Source organism: Ursus americanus, chromosome 5, assembly GCF_024610735.1.
Source record: "Ursus americanus isolate L20-20 chromosome 5, mUrsAme1.1.p, whole genome shotgun sequence".
In the NCBI taxonomy this organism is placed as follows: domain Eukaryota; kingdom Metazoa; phylum Chordata; class Mammalia; order Carnivora; family Ursidae; genus Ursus; species Ursus americanus.
The window spans coordinates 59,552,966-59,573,249 of record NC_142131.1 but is presented as its reverse complement, the minus strand read 5'-3'; the positions used below and the strand labels follow the sequence as shown (position 1 = coordinate 59,573,249).

At 53.3% G+C, this 20,284-nt stretch overlaps 2 protein-coding genes across 3 annotated transcripts; one reads left to right on the top strand and one right to left on the bottom strand.

Annotated features, from left to right (window-relative positions):
* The first annotated feature begins 3,900 nt into the window (after positions 1-3,900).
* SOWAHA (sosondowah ankyrin repeat domain family member A) lies at positions 3,901-7,409 on the top strand. Its single transcript, XM_045794721.2, has one exon. The coding sequence runs from the start codon at positions 4,294-4,296 to the stop codon at positions 6,001-6,003; it is 1,710 nt and encodes a 569-aa protein (XP_045650677.1). The 5' UTR covers positions 3,901-4,293; the 3' UTR covers positions 6,004-7,409.
* Positions 7,410-11,075: 3,666 nt separating this feature from the next.
* SHROOM1 (shroom family member 1) lies at positions 11,076-20,239 on the bottom strand. 2 transcript variants are annotated; one of them, XM_087862287.1, is made up of 9 exons: positions 20,093-20,239; positions 19,542-19,695; positions 15,072-16,075; positions 14,924-14,979; positions 14,469-14,744; positions 13,698-14,270; positions 13,468-13,609; positions 13,089-13,361; positions 11,076-12,979 (listed from the first exon to the last, which is right to left on the bottom strand). In XM_087862287.1, the coding sequence occupies exons 3-9, from the start codon at positions 16,035-16,037 to the stop codon at positions 12,647-12,649; spliced, it is 2,619 nt and encodes an 872-aa protein (XP_087718413.1). In that variant the 5' UTR covers positions 16,038-16,075; positions 19,542-19,695; positions 20,093-20,239; the 3' UTR covers positions 11,076-12,646. The 2 variants fall into 2 exon arrangements, with proteins under 2 accessions (XP_087718413.1, XP_045650676.2); XM_045794720.2 differs by lacking the exons at positions 19,542-19,695; positions 20,093-20,239 and having other exon boundaries at positions 14,469-14,678; positions 15,072-16,087.
* Between the last annotated feature and the right edge of the window lie 45 nt (positions 20,240-20,284).

Genomic DNA, 20,284 nt, shown 5'->3' with positions numbered 1-20,284 from the left:
CTGGATGTCATTGGCATCCTCGTCCTAATGTTTGCCCAAATTATAAATGAATCGCTTAAAACATTAAAGCTGATTATGTTCAGACGCACAAGTGTAAAGGTTCAAGCTACATTTTTATTTGGGATTTTCCCCTTTACTTATTAAACATTCAGAACATTGTTTTTAAGTAATTGGTGATCTAATTTTAAATGGTAAATGAGTACAAATTAGTATTGGGCTCAGCCAATGATAAGCTGTGACCTTGGGCACATTGCTTTGCACAGCTCAGAGCCGAAGCCTGTTGAGCACTGTCAATAAACTTTGCTTGTGCCAGCAACTCTTTTTCAATCAGTATTTAATCCCTTGTCTATTCTTAGTGATCATAGAATGAGTTCAAAGCACATAAATCAGATATGATCTTTCAAAGGGGGTTCTTCTCCCACCCCCTCTTGCAGAGAGGGGGCAGTAACAAAATTCCAACTTGATGGAGGCTCCACTTCCTATGAGATCATAGAATGATTTTTCCAAGGCACCCAGCGATTTGTCATATGAAAAGTAGCTATGGAAATGAAAAATCACAACGAAGGGAAGGTGACTAAAAATGAAAAACAGGCAGTAGGGTGCAAATTCTGCTTCTGAAACAGCTTTGGCATCCATGCCTGTCTTTCTGCCTCCCGCCCTAGCTCGGTGTCTCACACCATCTCTCCCAGGGACAGGCCACCACCCCCAACAGCACTGCTCCTCTGTCCCTTCCCCACCCTGCATCGGTTTGAGAGGGCTGTAAAACAGCGTGGGCTACGAAACAACGTGTGGTCTAATGCTGTCTGCAGAGAACGTGTATGTGGCTGCGTTTACACCGAAGGAGGTATTTAGAAGCTTCACAGAATAAACCAACAAATATTAAGAATGGGTCTCTAACATGTGATCTGTTCCTTTTATATTTTGGAAATTATTGAACATTGGGAAAACATAATCATTAATTTTATAATCCGAAAACAATTAAAGCGTATAGAGAACAAACTGATGGTTACCGAAGGGGAGATGGAGGCGGGAGGGGGGTATTAAGGAATGCACTAGTCCTGATGAGCGCCAGGTGACGTATGGAAGTGTTGAATCACTATATTGTACACCGGACACTCATACAACACTGTATGTTAACGAACAGGAATTAAAATAAAAACTTAAAAAAAATAAACCCACCATTTTTGGAGAACAAAAGAAAAAAGAAAGAACAGAATCAAAGCTACTTGTTAAAGAAAAGAAAGCAAGCAAGCATTCCATGGCAATCTACTGCAAACAGGATAAAGTCCAAACTAGAATTTAAGGTCCTCTATTCATGACCCCAGATTACTTATCCGACATTATCTTCTGTACCTCTGGCACACACCCTAAACGGAAAACACACTAGACTGTTTACCCTGAATTCAGTCTTCACCACCCAACCTGCAAGCCCTTGCCCATCTTGTGCATACAGCCTGCCTCCTGAAGACTTACTTCCTCAAGTGCCTTTTAGAACCCACCTGCTGGTAAGCGCACAGAGCATTGTTTCATCTGGATATGTAACATAATTAATTGTGTTTTTCTCTATTGCACTAAGCAGCAAGCTCTCCAAAGGCAGGTTGCTCCTTCTCCCCTGAGTACCTGGCTCACAGCTTTGCACCCAAAGATAGTCAATAAGTGTTTGCTGAAATAGATAGAAGGGAGGACGAGGATGTCCCTGGGGCAGCTGCAGAAGACTTTACAGGGGTGGGATTTGAGCTGAGTCTAAAGAAAAGGTAATATTTGGACAGAAATGATAGCTGATTACAGTTATCATTGTAGGTTAAAAACACATGGACCTCCTCAAGGGCATTGTTATCATTCTGATGTAGACTGCTTAATATTACAGAGTAAATTGATCCTAAGAATTCTCCTTTAAATGGGAGATGTACCTCTTTATTTTGCACTAACATTCTTAAGCTACAAGGATACAATATTTACAATTAAAAATGAGTTGTCATTAATAAAATTAAAAGGCAAATGGCAAACTGGGAAAATCTTGACAACATTTATAATAAAAGGTTAATAACAACATATCAACAAGAAAATATTAATGGGTAAAGGGGGAAAAAGGCAATTCACAAAAGAACAAACCCAACTAGACAATAAATAAGCGGGGAAAAGTTTAACATCATTAGTAATAAAATAAATGGAAACTAGCGTGAGCTACAACTTTTCACCTTCCAAGTGGACAAATTAGAAGATGCTACTCAATATCTTTGAGGGAAGACAAAGTACTTTCATGGGGCTGTAACTTTTCTGCAAAACAATTTAGAAATACGTTTCAAGGGTTTTGAAAATAATTCCCTTGGACCTAGTAATTACCCTTGTAGGATTCTACCCTAAGGAACTAATCAGCAATGTGCACAAAGTTTTATATGGGAACACCACCATCCATAAGAATTAAAAGCTGGAAACCGTATAGACTACCAGTTATAAGAAAACAAGTAAAGTGCAATACTACTACATTTATTTGATGATACAGTAAAAATCACATATTTTTAAAGGATATTGTCATGATATGAAGTGGGAGAAAAAAGATTAAATCATATGCATCCTGGAAACAGGACTGAAGACAGAAATTGCCCTGGAAAATGGGATTGGGAAAGGATGGCCTTTCACATTTCCCTGTTCTTTGTTCTTTGGGTCACTATTAATGGTATAGTAGTTGCTATACAACCAATAATAATTTGAATGTTTACTGTGGGCCAAGCATTGTTTTAAGTCTCTTGTGTTTATTTTCTCACTTAAGCCTCACAAAAACCTGATGAGGTAAGCATTATTATTAACATCCCCACTTTACAGGTAAGAAAACTGAGGCACAGAGAGGTCAATCAAGTAGTCCAAGGTAGAGCTATGATTCAAGCATGCAATTTTGACTCCAGGCTTGTTCTCTTTAACTATGAAGAAATAGTACCTCTGGTTATATACTTGTAGTATGGTGTTTGTAGATTAAGAAACTGATCCCATTTTTTTGCCCTGGTGGTTTACTCAGCCAAAAAGCTTCCTCTCCTACCTACCTGCATTAAGTACCTTATCTCTTCAAGTCCTTATATAATTGGGACCTTCAAATGTGTGGGACCCTGAATATAGGGTGCAAAATTACAATCTGCCCCTCCTCTGTTTTATTTTCTCCATAGTATTGATCTAGCATATTATACAATTTTCAGTTTCACCATATTATTTCTGTCCCACTCTGCCCCTCCCCAGCCATGTGATCTCCACTAGGTTAGGGGTTTTTACCTGTCTTGCTAACTGGTGTATTACAGCCTGAAAAGGTATTGGCACAAACTAGGCACTCGATAAATATTTATGGATTAAACGAAGTTTTTAAAAAATAGCATGATTACAATTTCGCTTTCTTATTTTAAAACAAAAACATGTATACACATGTGTAGGAGAAGAAAAATATTTCCAAATGTTAATGGTGACTTCAAGTGATATTTCTCCTTCTTTGTGTTTTTCTGTGGTTTTATTTTCAAAATTCCATGTGAAAATGTAGTATTTTATCATGACACAACCGCTTTTTAAAACATCTCTTCTAAACCTCCGGTAACATACATTGCCATGCGCCGCGAATTGGCTTTGCCACAAATTGCAAAAGCTGTTTTCCTTGTGAAACGCAGTCGACAATGGGAAAGGTATTGATGGTCTTTAAATAAATTATTGCTTTTAAATAATCTCCCGGTATTTCGTGGTGATGAACTATTCCTTAAAGAAATAAAAAATTTTGCCTCTCCCGGTGGACCGCGTAATGCCTGGGGAACACACCCACCTAGCAACCGGGAGCCAGCTCAAGTATGGCACTGCGCCTTTAATTCCCGGGTGGGGGAGGGGGCGGTGGATAATTTCCGCTCCCCCACTCCCTCCGCGGCCCTGGTGGCAGCTGTCACCTGTAAGGCGAGCACCGAGCACGGGGGATGGAGCCTGGCGCCCATTGGACACAATACAAAGGCAGAAACCTACCCCGAAGGCTGGGGGCCCCGCGGGGCGGAGGCGGTGGGCGCACGATGCGGCCCCCCGCACCTTCCTCCGGGAGACACCCGGGCTCCACGGCGCGGGCGTGACCAAGGTCCAGCTTCAGGGACACGCCCGTCCCGCCTCGGTGAAAACGATCAGGTGAGCCTGGCCGAGGAGGACCTCGCTCCCGGAATCCCCGCTCCAGCTCGTCCCAGCGGACGCGGAGACGTGCACCTGCCCCGGCAGCCGGGAACCGAGGGAGTAGGGGGTGGTGGGAAGGGGCGGCCTCGGCTCCCCTGCGGGGCTGGACTGACCATGGCGCTAGCCGCTGCGGCCGCCGCCGCCGCCGCCGGGGTGAGCCAGGCAGCGGTGCTGGGCTTCCTGCAGGAGCACGGCGGCAAGGTGCGCAACTCGGATCTGCTGAGCCGCTTCAAACCCCTGCTGGATGCAGGCGACCCGCGCGGCCGCGCCGCCCGCAGGGACCGCTTCAAGCAATTTGTCAACGACGTGGCGGTGGTGAAGGAGCTCGACGGCGTCAAGTTCGTGGTGCTGAAGAAGAAGCTGCGGCCCCGGCAGGCACCAGAGCCCCTGCCCTCGTGCGTCCCCGGCACTCCCGAGGCACCGGCCCTGCCGTCGAAGATCCCTTCCGCCTCACAGGGGGAACCGGTTGGCCCAGAGGCTCCATCCCTGGCCGCGGCGCCGCAGGCGGCGGAACCACGTGAGGACCCGGCCCCGCCATTAGAACCACAGGACACGCCCGAGGCTCCGGCCTCTGAGCCTACTCAGCCAACCGGGGAGCCGTTGTTAGGTCCAGCCCAGCAATCAGGGGGGCCCTCCGACCCCCAGATTCCAGCCTTTGAGCTAGTCCTACCCCCCGAGGAACTCTCTGCAGACGTGGCCCCGTCGTCGAGGTCGCCGTCGGTGGAGGCCTTGCCCCACGCAGAGGCGCCAGCCCCGGAACCCGGGAGCGGGGCGACGAAAGAAGCGCCCCCACCCCCTCTGCACGCGCCGCCACCGAAGCCCTGCATGCTACCTGTGCGCTGCGTCGCGGGCGCCGCCGCGCTCCGGATCCGGGCGGAGGAGCAGGGCCTGCGCCGGCAGCTGTCGGAAGAGCCGAGCCCACGGAGCTCCCCGCTGCTGCTGCGGCGGCTGTCGGTGGAAGAGTCTGGCCTGGGCCTCAGCCTGGGCCCGGGCCGCTCCCCGCACCTGAGGCGCCTGTCGCGCGCAGGCCCGCGCCTGCTGAGTCCGGACACTGAGGAAGTGCCCGCCGCGCCGCCGCCGTCCGCCGTGCCCCTGGAGCCGACCGAGCACGAGTGGCTAGTGCGGGCGGCTGGGGGCTGCTGGACCCACCAACTACACGGGCTGCTGCTGCGCGACAGCGGCCTGGCGGCCAAGCGCGACTTCATATCTGGCTTCACGGCCCTGCATTGGGCCGCCAAGAGCGGCAACCGCGAGATGGCGCTGCAGCTGGTGGAGGTCGCGCGGCGCGGGGGCGCGCCACTGGACGTGAACGCGCGCTCGCATGGCGGCTACACGCCACTGCACCTGGCTGCCCTGCACGGCCACGAGGACGCCGCCGTGCTGCTGGTGGTGCGCCTGGGTGCGCAGGTGCACGTGCGCGACCACAGCGGCCGGCGTGCTTACCAGTACCTGCCGCCCAGCGCCTCGTATGCGCTTCGCCGCCTGCTCGGCGACCCCTGCCTTCGAGGCTCTACCGAGGCCGACGCCGCGGGTGCTGGTGGTGGCACTTTTGCGGCCCGGCGCCCAGTGCAAGTGGCGGCGACCATCCTCAGTTCCACCACCAGCGCGTTTCTGGGTGTCCTGGCCGATGACCTGATGCTCCAAGACCTGGCTCGAGGCATGAGGAAGTCGGGCTCCTTCAGCAAGTTTTTGGGCGCCTCGCCCATGGCTCCCCGTAAAAAGACAAAGACTCGCAGTGGCCTGCCGGCTTTTTCAGAAATCTCTCGTCGACCTACTCCGGGGCCCTTGGCTGGTTTAGTGCCCAGCCTGCCCCCCACAACCTGACGGTCCCTGAAGCTCAGCTTGGTTGATGTCACCTGGCCTGCCCCTAACAGTCTGAGCCTGCCCAGAACAGCGGCTCAACACCTGTGGCTTCATCCTGTTTCCAGTTTGTCCACTGAAGCCTGTTTAACCCCGGTGGGCCTTCGCCTCTAGCTTCTGCCTGAAGCTTGACCTGTCTCTGGAGATGGGAGTCAAGATCTCAGTGAGAAACCTTCTATAAAGAACTCCAGAAATCAGGCTTGAACATTGGAGACTCAAATTTTAGGATCAAAGTTGAGGGCCCAGAATGAGTTAACCCGATGCCTCTGCAGGTACACCCTCCCAAGCCAGAACTAGAGCGAGCATCTCTTTAAATGCTGGATTGTTTGTCAGCTTTAAGATACCTAGCGGTTTTGTAATCTGATGCTTTTATCCTGTTTTTAAATTAAAATGAGGTAAAACAACTTTCATAATAACCTTTTGAAATTATATTTTTCCATTTTTAGGCAAAATGCTCATTTTCAATCTTTTGCTAAGTATTTTGGAATTCTATTGAAAAAAAAACAACCCAGATGATCAGGATCTAAAGGAAATTAGTCCCAACCAACAAAACCCTTAAACGTTTATCTACCTCATTTTAGGCGCTCAAGATTCTAGAGAGACTCGAGCACAGAATGTGACCATTGTGAATGTAATTAATTTCAGTCGTACTGTGAATGCTCAATATTAGGAAACAAGTGCATCTTGGGAGTGAGAATGATTTAACAGTGAGAGGAAAGAGACATTTTAGCAAATACTTTTAATTTCTGGTTGTCTTTATGAAATATAAACAGTGTCTTCGGCACTGGTGGGTGATTATTTTGATTTGTCATGAATATTAGTTTTTTAAGTGTGATTTATCTGTGAATGCATTAGAGGAGAAAAATAACTGGTTAAGTGGATACACTTAAACAGCAACTATTTTATATGAAAATTCTATAGAAACAGAAAGTATGTTATATCCACCTTTAAAAGCCATCTAAAAGCAAACAAATTATTCCAAAATAGCAAATGCAGAATTCTTTGCTCAGTGATGTTAGAGGGATGGCTTAACTTCTCTGGACCTTTGTTCCCATCTGTAATTGAGAAGGTTTGTAGCTATTTACCAAGAGGTCCCAGGTTCAACACATTGTAACTATAATGGCTCTTTTTCTGTTTTAAAGATGGGACTCTATTTGCTTAACCAGCCTTTTTAAAATATTGTGGCAATGCTCTGCTTTTGCAAATTATGTTTGCATGTCATTAGTTGTATCAGATAGTTTTTGTGGCACAGGGGAGTGTGGGTTCTCCCCTCCATATATCTATCTCAGTGAGGCCTCCAACATTATTTAAGGCCGTCCTTAATGGAATGTTTTGATTTAAGCAATGAAATAAACAAGTCTCCCATTTTGTTCCTGCTTGTGTAATAACGTACTTCCCTTAAGCATTCTCCAGCTTTTGCTATTCTATTTTTCTTTTCTTTTTATCTACTGAATTTCTTCAGTTTCTCCTCATCCTCTTCTGCCTCTTCCAGGTGTTCTATTATTCAAAGTGTTTGAATTGATCAGCTAAATGCAGGCTGCATCCACACACGAATATAGCATCCAAAAAATAACAACAGATGAATGCAGGCCCTGATCTGACCCTTCCCACCTTCCTTGCCTGGAACTCTAGCTAAGCTGCATAAATTATTTAAAAATGCAAATTAAATCTGCCTCTGCAGGAAAATTGTGGGAGGCAATAATTACAGCAATCTCAGCTGCTGAAGGTCTAGAACACAGAAAAAAAATGTCAGAGGTTTTGCATGGTAAAAGAGAGGCTTGACGGAAACAGGATAACAAAGGTCACAAACACAGGTATGACCTACCCTGAGAAAGACAAAATCTAAACCCGCAAAGTAGTAATAACATTAACCAATGTCTATTACACACTTAAATCAGAGGAGGGTTACTTAAACTGCCAGAAGAACCTTTGTGTTTCAGAAAGGCCGGCTGCAAGCCTTCCAAGTGAAATAAAACATTTGGCAAGAGTCTAGGATCAATACGCCTAAAACTTAGGTGTTAGAAACCACTGTTTTTTCCTTGCAGGTCAAGACTTTCTGAAACTATAAGTCAGTAGGAAATTATACTGTGATATGCATATGGAAAGTTTTCAATAACCATATATTGTCTAGCAGGAGGTACACCTGTGAGGGGTATTTTCAACGAATGACAAAAAAAAAAGTTGCTTATACATTAAGGCAGTTTAGCTGGCTAGAATTGTCACAGGGAAGAGAATCACTCCTTTTAATGGGGGAGAAGTTAATTGTTATACAGATGTGTATGAGTCATCCAGAGCAAGCTTTTAAATAAAGGTTTATACTTCCTTTAAAGGAGGTTGGAGGTTGTTCTAGAATGTGTCTCACTTATCTAATGGAGACCAGGATATGGCTGATGCACATACAGCCTGTGTTTATTAAGGGCCAGGCACAGTTTTAACCACTATGCAGGTATTAACCTCAACCTTACAAGGTATGTCCTGTTAGTATCTTGAATTTAAAGTGAGGAAAAAGAAGCCTCAAGAAACTGTAAATAACTTCAGAAACTCCAGGCTTCACAGCTATAACTATCAGAGCTGGGATGGCTTCCTGGTGCTCTTTTCCATCACAGTGTCCTGCCGCAGAAAACCAAGGTGGTCTCCTCGCAGCCCTTACTCATCTAATGACCTTAGGCAAGTCACCTGTTCTCCAAGCTCTATCTCCCTCCTCCATGGGCCGTAAGACTGGCACTATCTATCCAACAGGCTGCGAGAAGGGTAGAGCATAGGGAAGGAGTAGGTAGAGCTCCTTGGGAACCGCAACACCATCTTGAAATATTACCAGGGGTGCCCAGCTGGTCCCATAGGGGTATCTAGCTGCATTCCAAAACCAAATAGCTCTCATCTGTGGCTTTGCTTTACAAGATCACCATTCTTTAACCATGTTAGTATTTTTACACATAAATAACAATGGACTCTGCTGGGAAAAAATGTATTCCCACCAAAGGGAGATTATCTCACATTTTGTATATCACTTTAGTTAAAAATAGACATCACAACGTCTTTCTTCATGCACACTCCCTTAGCATCCCTACCACTGTCTTCCAGACCTAAACATGTCAGCCAGCCAGCTGGACTGAAAGCGCTCAACGCAGTTCTAAAGCTGGGCCAACTCAGAACCCATATTCTCTGCCTTTTTTGGCCTTTTCCTGGAAGAAATTATTTGGCCTTTTAGAATAGTTTGATGAATAGACTTTTTAGTGCTCTCCAAATAGCTTTTTGCCTTGAACCTCTGTCCTCACCTTACCCTTCCAGAACAGCCACACCTCTGGACTTGAACCTGTGAAGCACGGGCAGCCTCAGGTGTTTCTGCAGGGAAGTGGAAAAAAGGTAGAGACGGAGAAACAAGGGGTGTGTGTGTGTAGTGGGGGTGGGGATATGTCCAGATGTCTCCTCCAGAGGCGGAAAAAAAACCTTCCTAGGGAGAAGGTGGTGCTGATTTAAGTTTCAACGACAACAGGTAAACACCCACCCTGCCCGTCTGACCCGTAGCCAGGCTGTGACGGTAACACTGCGTGCGAGGTCTTGGAGAGGATTGCTCCATAGCAGTTGCCGGCCCCCACCTTTTCTTCCTTCTGCCCCCACACTCCCCTTTCACCTCTTCTCTCTGCGGGGCTCAACCACATTTGACCTAAATTTCCACCCAAGCTTCTGATTTACATGTGAATGAACAGCACCACGATTTGTTCCTGCGAGGATCCCTGACTTTTACAGCCGCCGCTCGCGGTGGTACGTGGTGTGCCGAGCAGGCTGTTCCAGACAGAATGCGCGCGGGTTTGGGGCGCCGCAGAACGCTGCTTCCCTATTCGGTTTGCAATTTACAGTCTGAAGGTAAAAAGTACACTAATTAAATCCATATTAGGAGGAGCAGCGGGGGCGGGACGAGGCGAGCGGGGGAGGCGGCCGCGGAGCTGCCTGTTGCCTAGCAACAACGCCAACCGAAGCCTGCCCTCTGCAAAGAGCCAGAGGACAGCGCCGCAGGCAGCGGGGCTGGGGGCGGAACCAACAGGCGCGGGCGCTGGAGGCTTGAGGAGGTGGAGGCAGAAACCCCAACGGAGACCCATGAAACCCTCTTTTCCACCCCGGGAAACTAAATAAGGCTCTTTTTGATACTGATACTCGAGATCAACACCCCCGGCTTCCCTCCTCCCCACTTCTCATTAACCAACAACTTTCCAACCAAGGCCTGGTGGCAAAGGAAAGCAAGCCAGCTTCCCCGTGGCCGGCTGGCCAGAATTTCTTTCCGACAGAAGCAAAAAGGCTCAGATCCAGCCTTCAGGCTAAAGGAGCGCTGCTCTGCAGGGAAGGCAAAGCCCCGGTGCTTTAGGCCAAGGGGCCTACTGCCTGGGGAGGAGGCTCGGACAAGTGTCGGTAGTCTTCATCACAGAGCGAACAGTGCCCTCTGCTGGCAGCGTCCTGGCGGGTGGAAGTCACCGGGCCTCTGGCGCCGGCCTACGCACCACCATCAAAAGTCTTTGTCTGGGTGGCTCAGTGGGTTATGGCCTGCCTTCGGCTCAGGTCATGATTTCAGGGTCCTGGAATCCAGCCCCTTGTGCGGCTCCCCGCTCATGGGGGGAGTCCGCTTCTCCCTCTCCCTCTGCCCCTCCCCGTGCTTTCTCTCTCTAACAAATAAAAGGTCTAAAAAAAAAAAAGTCTGTGGTGCCAATACTGAACACCTTTGGTGCTTATTCTTGCACTCTGACAGAATAACAGTGTGGAAGGGACATAAAATGGGGCAGGAAGAACACAGAGGCCAGACGAAAGGATGGGTACAGGAGGTGTGGCCCTACTCTCCCCATCTGGTAAGGACAAGCACAGGAGCCTCATAATTCCCCGTGGAAAAACCCAGCAGAGAACCAAAGTGCAGTTTAACGGGACCATGGCAGGCTCTGCTCCTCTAGTCCATCCCGGGCTGGAATACTTTATCTGAATAGTACCCAATTTCCATTGGCCTAACTGATGACTGTTAAGTGTTTTTCTAAGAATATCACAATGGGAGAATGCAGGGAGTGCTGCACAGGGCAAAAGGCAGCAATAAGTTTATTCCGTCCAGACTATCTCAAAGCAAGCTGCCCTGCTAGGCTGAGGCCTTTGGCTCGGAGGCCCCGCCCACAAGCGTTCAAAGGAGAGAAGCAAAGCATAATGTTAGAACCCACGACTGCCTCAGCAGGAGCCCCATATGTTTTTTATAAAGAGGCACAATGTTAGCATTGTTCTGTGCTCAATAGCCCGACTGTTGTAACTAATGCTTTTGGGATGAATACGACCATTTAAAATTCCCAACCAGTCGCACTTAGTGACAATACGCATCAGAAAACAAGCCCAGAAGCAGAGATTTCTCACTTTGGGGTCAGTTGGCTTTAAATACACATACACATGCCTTTTCAGTGCCCAACTTCCAAAAATACACAACATTTGCATGAACAATGTTCTGGGCCCTGGCATGTGCAGCTACAAATACTAAAGCACATTTTCACATGTATATTTGAGCACTTAGCATGGACTCTGTGCACACAAGGCTGACGCAGAGGGGAGTGTGTGTCCTCCGTTTCATTCCACACCAGCACCTAACTCCCCACTCCCAACCCCAGCTCACCCCAGCTTAGCCTCTCTAGCACACAAGCAAAGCTGCCTCTCCAGGTCCTCAACCCCCCCCCCCCATTCTGGGTCTCCAGGTCTCCCATGCCTTCACCTTCAGCTCCCCTGCCCAACAGCCCTCCTCAAGCCCAGTGGATCTGGTGGGATTTCCAAGGAGATATTGGATAAACTCATTTTTGACAGTATAATTCTTTCTGAGTCTTGGAATAAATGTCCCTGAATTTGTCAAGCTTTTTAGGCAGCAAAGCAACTGAAACTATTTTGTGTATGGGGAAATTCCCTATCCCTTGAGTCTTGAAGGGAAGCAGTCACCCCCACTTCTACTTTTGAGGTTGGAGGCTTGGGTAAAAACCAGGAAAGGAGACCTAGGACCGGCTAGTCAGGCCTCGGCCGTTGTGGTAGTGATGCAGTCACCAGAACTGTAGGGATTGCTGGTGGCAGCAGAGTCAATCAGAAGGCCTGGCATCCCCCTTGGGCCCTCCTGGCTTCAAGCCTGTATCCCAGTCTTCTGAGGGATTCCCAGACCTGACTGAGGTTCTCCAGCAAATCTCTCTTCTGCTCTAGTCAGGCAAGGCTGGTGTCCGTTGTCTGTAAACAAGATTCCTCCCCCAGGCTAGACCCCAGGTGACAGACACACTTCTCACATCAATTATTATTAAGGAAAGAAAAAAAGACCATTTTGCAGATTAAGTTGAAATGCTCCTGATTTGTCTCCTCTGCCTCATACTAACGCAGACAGAGCCTCTCTCCTCACAAAAAGGGGGGAATACTGCAGTTTTAAAAATCCATAAATTAATTACCAAATAATCCACAAGAATTGGGTAAGGCTACATGAAAATACTTAGAAGTATCCTGGGAAGATCCCGCCTGGGTCTTCCCCCTCCCCGCAAGGGAAAAGCACCAAATCAACCAGAGTCACCCCCAGTGATGTGGGTGAGGGGCAGAGGCAGCGCTCCCCACCCCCCACCGCCTGTAATTAGACAAGGGGCGGAAGGAAGGGCGGTTTATCTGGAAGACGGGTCTCTGGGGGCCAGGCCAAACTGGGAGGCAGGGGGCGATGGCCAAGGTCGCCCCTGACGGCGTCGAGTTGGTCCTGAAGGAGCCGGACCCGCTCGTCCAGGCTGCGCTGCTGGGCCAGGACGGCGGCCTTGCCGGCCAGCAGGGCGCGATAGGCGCTCAGCTCCTCGGCGGGCAGGGCCCGCACCAGCACCTCGCGCAGGGCCCGCTCGCGCCGCGCCACGTGCTCCTTCAGCTCCTTGGCGTCTTCCCGCTGCCGCAGCAGGAGCCCGAGACGCTGCTGCAGAGAGGCCTGCGGCCAGGGAGAGCGCGCCGTCAGCAGGGCAGGGTGCCGCGGTTGTCTCGGACCGCGCCGGCAGGCCCCTCCCCGCCCCGCTCTCCCCAGCCTCCACCCCTGTCACCTGCTCGTCTGGGTCGCTGTCTGCGGCCGCCCGCGCCAGGGCGCGCCGCACGCGGGCCAGGCGACTGCCCAGCAGCAGCAGCAGGCCAAGCACGCGCTCTAGGTCGGCCATGAACCCGCTGAACCGCTCTAGGTCGCGGGGAGCACAGGCCTGGCTCACCGCGGCCTCCAGAGAAGCCCCGCGCCTGGCCCAAGCCTGGGCCGCGCCGTGCAGCTGCTCCTGCTCCGCCTGAAGGCTCCGCAGCATCTTCTGGAGGAGGTCGGCTAGCTCCATCTGCAGGGAAGGCGTGGGTACTTAAAGGTGAGGCCTGACCCAGACTCCTCAGCCCGTAGTCTGGGCTCTCACCACCCCCAATCTCCACCACCCCCTCCTCACTCACTTTCTTGGCTTGGATGTTGTTATTTGGATCAGGGAGACCCTGGCCACAGACCTGGTCAGGCACAGAGTGGGTGGTATGGTTTTCAAACCTTGAATCCTCTTGAGAAGTTGGCAGGAGCTGGCTGGAGCTAAATAGATAGAACCTGGGGACAAAGCCAGAGCTCCCTGGGTTGTCCTGCCCCAGACTGCAGGGACTTAGAATCCCCTGAGTCCCTGGTGCCCATCACTCACCCTGGCTCAGGACTACCACCAGCTTCCTTCCCAGCCTCCTCACAGGCTGGCCTCATTGCAGCCCAGACCTCTGCTAAAGGAACGAGCCCATCTAGGAGGTCCAGGGGCAGCTCTGGGCTGGGACAGGAAGTGAGAGTGTCACTCATAGAGGGATCCAGTCGGGCCAGCTCCTGAACCAGCTCCTCAAGGCGAGGACTGGGCCATGTTGGCCTGGAACCGGGCTGGCCCATGCCCCAAGCCAGGGCAGTATGGCCAGGAGCACCAGGGGTATTGTTGCTTGGAGGTCCCAGGGCATCAACTGGGAGAGGTTTGAGAGGGTCGCTCTCTGCAGCTGCAAGTGAGTCAATGGTCAGCAGTCCACTGGGGTCAAAGGTTGCGATGTCGCCATTTGCAGTCCTGGGGGGGCTATAGCTTATGGTCTTAGAGACACCCACTGAACCATTTATCCTCTGCCAGCAGTCATCTGCCCCTGCAGTCTCTGGGTGCTCATGGAAGGGGTGCTCCGGGGGAACTGCAGCCTGGTCAGCCCTCTGGCCCGAGCCAGTTCCATACTGCTGGTCAGAGACATGGACACTGGGAGTGGAAGAGACACTGAATCAGAACAAGCTCTGTCCAAAGGTGAGCATTGACCTCCAAGGGCCACCTGTCCCCGTCCCTACCAGCCAGGCTCCCAGGCTTCAGCTAGGAGAGGGCTCCCCGTCCCTCTAGCATTTGGTTGATATGTGTGGGAAGGGGATGTCTCACTCTGCTTGGAAGCAAGAGGCAACTCACCTGGGTGGGTTTCCTGGGGGGGCATGGGTGTCTGGAGGTGATCTCCTTCTGACCAGGGGGACTTCCTCCAGGAAAACCTCATCATCTGGAAGGGATGGGAGCCGGGCAGACCCCATGCATGTCTCTGAGACCCTCTGTTCCCAGTCAGTGGGACTGCTCCGGGGATACTCTGCGGGACACACGGCTGCAGCTTCCTTCTGAGTCAGGAACCTGGAGGAAGGGACCCCACACTGGCCACAGTGCCTAGGAAGGAAGCTCTTGGTGCTGCGGTGGGTGCTGCAGAGACAGAGTGGGGTTGGGGTGGGTGTGGGGGGACTGTAGGGGTTGTAGTTTGCAAAAGACAGAATTAGAAGGCTCAAAGTGAGGGTAGGTGAGGGGCGCTCTCTTTCTTGGGCAAGAGCTATGAAAACTGCTTTTCTCCAACTTGCAGTCCCACAGTGGTCCATGTCTCTCACCTGGCAAGTTTGACCTGAAACAATGGTCTGGGGGATTCTGCTCCTTGGGGAACAGCCTGGAAAGGCAAACAGTTGCTTGAAATGTAGCTCAAGTTTTCAGTCTCCCAGATGTCACCCACCCCAAGCCTGCAGCCCCTATCTTCCACACCTGGACAACGGGCATGACCCCTCCTGGACCTTGCCAGGGAGCCAAGACTTCCCCTGAAGCGCTCCGACTCCGACTGGAAGGCCTATAGGCATCACCAAGCTTCAGGGATCGAGGTTCTGGGTCCTCTACACCTCGGGGCTGGGTCTCAGGCAGCCGTCTGTTTCGGTGACCTTCGAATTCTTCCAGCACCCTACGCTCCTGGGGCTCGGGCCTGGCAATGCTAGAACCGGAGCCGGCCTCCCCCGAGCATTCCCCTGCGGATCCACCGCCCCGACCCACGCAGTCCAGCTTCCCTGGCTCAGAGAAGCACCACTTCCGCTGCTGGGCGGCTAGGCGCCCCCGGCCAACGGTTCCCCTCGAGGGAGCCCCGGAGCGCGCCGGCTCCGCTTCCCCGCCGCCGGGGTGGCTGAGCGAGGCCGAGCGCGGGTGCGCCGCGGGGGGCCGCGCGGGGGCAGGGGGCCGCAGGCGGGCGGGCAGGCTCATGCGGAGCTCCTTGCGCTGGAAGGACGTCTCCCGGAGCACTCGCCGCTGGGCCCCCTGCAGCCGCTGGCGGTAGGCGGCCCGCGAGGCCGGTGGGCTGGGCGGCTCGACCGCCCGCGCCGCCGCCTCTGCCTCGGCCGCCAGGGCGAACAGCAGCGGGGTGGCCTGCCGGCTGAGCGACCCCGGCGTTCCCCGCACCTCTGGGGGCCGCGGGCCACTGCGCGCGGCCGCCGCGGGCCGGGGCTGCGGGGACGTGCGAAGGCTGCTGGCCGGGGCCGGGCCGCCCCACACCACGCGCACGTAGTCCCAGTCTAGGTAAGGGAGGAGGTCGGTCCCAGGCGACGGCGTGCGCGGCTCGGGAGCGCCGGAGGCCGCGGAGAAAGAGCTGTAGGCCGAATCGGCGCGCGCGGACAGCCGCCGCAGGTCCAGGCTGCGAGTGGACGAGGCTGGGGAGGTGCGGTCGCCCCCAGGCCCCAGGGCCTCCATGGCTGCGCAGGTGAGCGCTGACGCCAGCTCCGTGGGGCCTGGAAGAACACAGACGGCGCGGTCGCGGAGGAGCCCAGGGGCAGCCTGGCCCCTCCAACACAGATGGCCAGGTGCTTACCCATCCCCTCCCTGGTCACACGATCTTTAGCGCGGCCACCTCCTGGGTAGGGGATGACATAAGTAGGGCCAGCCCTTGGGAGCAACTCTGGAGTTTGAGGGCATTAGCTATTCCTCTTAGCTCAGGGGAAGGAGCTGGCGACTAGCCCACTTCCCCTGAGGCTCTCAGGGCTGGCAGCACCCGCCTCTACTCTGACACCTCCCGGAGCTTTGAGAATGTACCCATACTCCTTCCCTCCCCAACCCAGTCCCACCCTGGCGGCTTCCTGGCGGCTTTGTTAGCTTCTCCATCTGATCTTTCCCTAATAAACAATGGTCAAGAACGTTCTGAGATCACAGGGGAGCCAAGAAAGGAGGGGGCAAGACCCAGGTCAGGGGGCAGGGGCAGCCTCACAGCTCCCCCCCCCCCGCCCCGTCTCAGTTATACTCCAGGTGCTTTATATAAATATTTATCTTGATCCTCACAACTGCTATCTGCATTTTACCGATGAAGACACTGGGGTTTTAAGGGGGAAATGATTTGCCCAGGGGCACACAGCCAGTAAGAAGCAGAACCCTGTCTGGAATCTGGGCCTGCCTCCAAGCTTACTGCAGCCAGAATCAATTTCCTAGAAGCAAACCCTGCTGAAAACCAGTTTACCTCCAACTCTACCCCCCAAATGCCAGAAGCCTCCAACAAAGCCTAAACTCCGCTGTGGGAAAGTCACCCCCACCTGCTCTCAAAATACTAGCAGATATCACAACAATATGGTCTCTGCTTTGCAGCCTCACACCCCCAACTTTGTTCTGCTACTCTTTCTCCTCCTACTGGGCCCAGCTTAGAGGTCTCCTGACCTTTTGGGACCCCCTACAGTGTCCTGAGCTTCCCCCACATACACACACACACTCCACCCAACACAATACTCATCACCCTGCAGTGTAATTGTTGGCTTGCTTGTGATTCCCTCTTCCCATTCCCACCCCTGAACTTCCTGAGAACAGGCCCTGTACTCACTAATCTCTGTACCCTCAGTGCCTGGCACGTAGTTGATGTTAAAAAAATATTTGTTGAATGGCAAGGAAAGCAGCAAACTTGCAATGAGTGGATGGGGGGATGGATTTGGTGGAGAAGGAAGAGGGCTCCTTTGCTTCTGCCCACTCTTCTCTATTTGTCTTTTCTGGTGAAAGGGACAGAATGAATGAGGTAGCTGACCCCATGGACACTGTCCAGGTTACTCCTGCCTTATTAGGAACCCAAAGAGCAGGCACACACAGGTGGAGCAAGACAGGCCAGAATTCAGTACCTCCCCAGGGCCAGAAGGGGAGCAAGGTGAGTGAGGGGAGGAGTTGGGTGGGTGTGCATGGGTCAAGCTCCGAGTAAGAGCATGGGTAAGAGCAGCTCTGAGACTTAGGAAGCTGGGGCTCCTATGGGCTATGGGGACTCTGGGGAGGTGGGAGGGCTTGCTTTCCCTGAGCTGGCTTGGGGAGGGGTGCAGAGGAGGGTGACTAGCAGCTGGGGTGGGAACTGACAAGCAGGTTCATTTGAGCCTCCTAAACACTCTTTGGAACTCAGGGTCGCCCTCCACCCCCTTCTCCAAGGCCACTACAGCCTGCAGGTCAGGGGAGGGTGGGGACGTTAGTGGTGTGAGGATATGGTGTTTCCTAGAAGGGAGAGGCAGCGTCTGTAATATTCTCAGGAGGGGCTCTCAGCTTATCTAGAACCAGGATATCTCGAGAGTGCCTCACTGGAGGTATCTCATGCCCATTAATACCAGCCCTGCAGGTTGGTCCTCACACTCAGGTCGGGGACCTCTTTCGCAGAGTGTTTCCACTCTCCGGACTTGAGGAAGACAAGAAGCTACTCTGAGTAGCAGCTCCTGGGAGGACAATCATCTCCTCTAGGAAACCTGCCCTAGGCACCCAGGCACTAGCCCTCTCTCTTCCTAGGCTGAGCCCAGCTTGGGAGCCTGATTTTCCCTGGCGCATGCCACGCATGCCTGCCCATCGTTGGCTTCCTTCACCTACAGACACCAGCCACTGCTCACCTACGGAGAAGTTTCCTCGAAAAGTTTATCTTGGGAGTTACTGTGTTCACAAAGGATTCTGAGTTCACCACATAAAAACAGCTTCATGGACAAGAAAACTGTATATACCTCTGTTTGCTTTTGGCCCCTAACTTGTCTGGAGGATACTTTTGCAGTGGTGGCCTCAGTGGGCCGATAACCACGCAGATGCTCACACTGCGCCTTTTGCAGAACGTGCTACACTAGGAGGGTGCAGCCCCTTAGCGTGTTTTGGGGCCTCAACACAAAAAGCAAGGAGTTTGCGCACTTGCGCACTTGTCTCTTGCAATCCAGCCAGCCACTGGCTGAGGGTGACGACACCCCAGGAGCCCTAGCATCAGCATTAGCGTCAGCTGTGGGCTGGGCTGCAGAGCCAGCACCTACCTAGAACTCAAGTCCAGAGGCTAGAGCTCAAGGAGCTCTTGAGCTCTTTTGCCAAGCCTCGCCAGAGCAGGGGGAGCAGCATGGAATCCCTGCTGGAAAACCGTGAGACTGGGGTTCGGCAGTAGGGTGGGGGGGGGGAGAGTTGTCACATATACTCATCACCTGAATGAAAGAGCAAGAGAGGAAAAGGAGACAAAGATGACTTTAGTGTTCAGGGCTGGAGGCCTGGGAGGTAGAGGTGCCAGTGTCAGGGAGGAGGAAGCTGAGATGGGGACTGGCCCAGGGTCCAGTGCTCATTCAGTCTGCAGCCTATAGGCTTTGCAGTGTTTGTGGCAAGTCTGGGAAGCTGCAAAGTTGGGATGTGGGTCTAGACCTCAGCAGAGAGTTTGGGCAAGCAGTCTGACTCAGGTTTTTACTTAGAGGTTGTTGGAGAAATTAATGAAGACAGCTTCCAGCTGGTAAAACCACACCAAGACAACAGGAGCAGATCCAGTTGAGGTGACCAGAAACGCAGACAACCTCAAATGATCAACAATGGTCAGGAATTAAAGCACACTCTCTCAAAGGCCACCTCACACCTGACCTCTCTGTGGAGAGGTTGTCCAGGCCGCCGGTCTGGAATGGTCTTCCCTCAGTAGCATGCTCACTGTAGGGGCGCTGCCTGCACAGCAGTGCCCCTGCCACACAAAGCTTCTGGGTCCTGGGCCGCGTCTTGAATGCCAGCACCCCAGATTAGGTCTGCCAGACAGGCATGCGGGGAAGTAGCCCGGGGCCCCCCCAGTCACCCGCGGGTCCTTTGTCCACACGGACGGTGCAGCCCGCGCAGCCTCCGCTCTGTGTCGCTCTAGCCCAGATGTCGTCTCCTGAGACTCGAGCTCGGTGCCGCTCCGGGCGCGCAGAAAAGGCCGGGTGCTGGCTGCACCCGCGGACAGGAGGCCGCAGTCGTGGGCGGACCACATACCTGCGGCTTCAAGCTCTTGAGAGTCGAGGCGGGAGAGAGGCGCTGGCCTGGCGACCGCAGGGGGCGGCAGAGTCACGCGGTGTGGCGCGACGGCGGGACTCCGGGGACGCCGGGAGAGCCGCTGGCCGCTGGCCGGCGCATTTGGGGGCCCTTCCTGTTGGGTTCACCGTCGGGGAAGGAGGACTCAGACGCGTGCGGGGACAGCGCGAGCTGGGGCGCGGGGGCCCGGCATTCTCCCGCGGCTCGGCTGGCGCAGGGCGGGAGCCGGGGGTCGCGGAGAGAGACCCCCCTGCGTGCGCTGGCCACGCGGAGCGCTCCCCCGACAGCCCCCGCCGCTCGGTGGGTCTGGTCCTCCCCGCCGCCCCGCGAAGAGTTCCCGCACACAAGGGCCCGACTCGACCCGCGCCCGCCAGACTAGGCTCGGGGCGTAACTCCCAGAGGAACAACTCGCCGGCTGCTCCGCGGCGCCCCACCCCCCAGCGCTCCCGGCCGCGGGGCTCGCCCTGCCCCCTCCGGGAAGGGCGATCCCGCCGCCCGACCCCGCAGCATACCTGAAGTCCAGCCCGAGAGGCGCTCCTGGGCGCCGGCGGCCGCGCGGTGACATCAGAGCCCCGGGCTCAGGCTCCCGACCCCACCTCCGGGCTCCGGCCGCCGCGGGGGAGGTGCCACGTCCGGCCACGGGGGGCGGGGGCGCGCGGAGTGGCAGCGCTGCCCGGGGGATGGCCCGCGCTCCACCCCCCGCC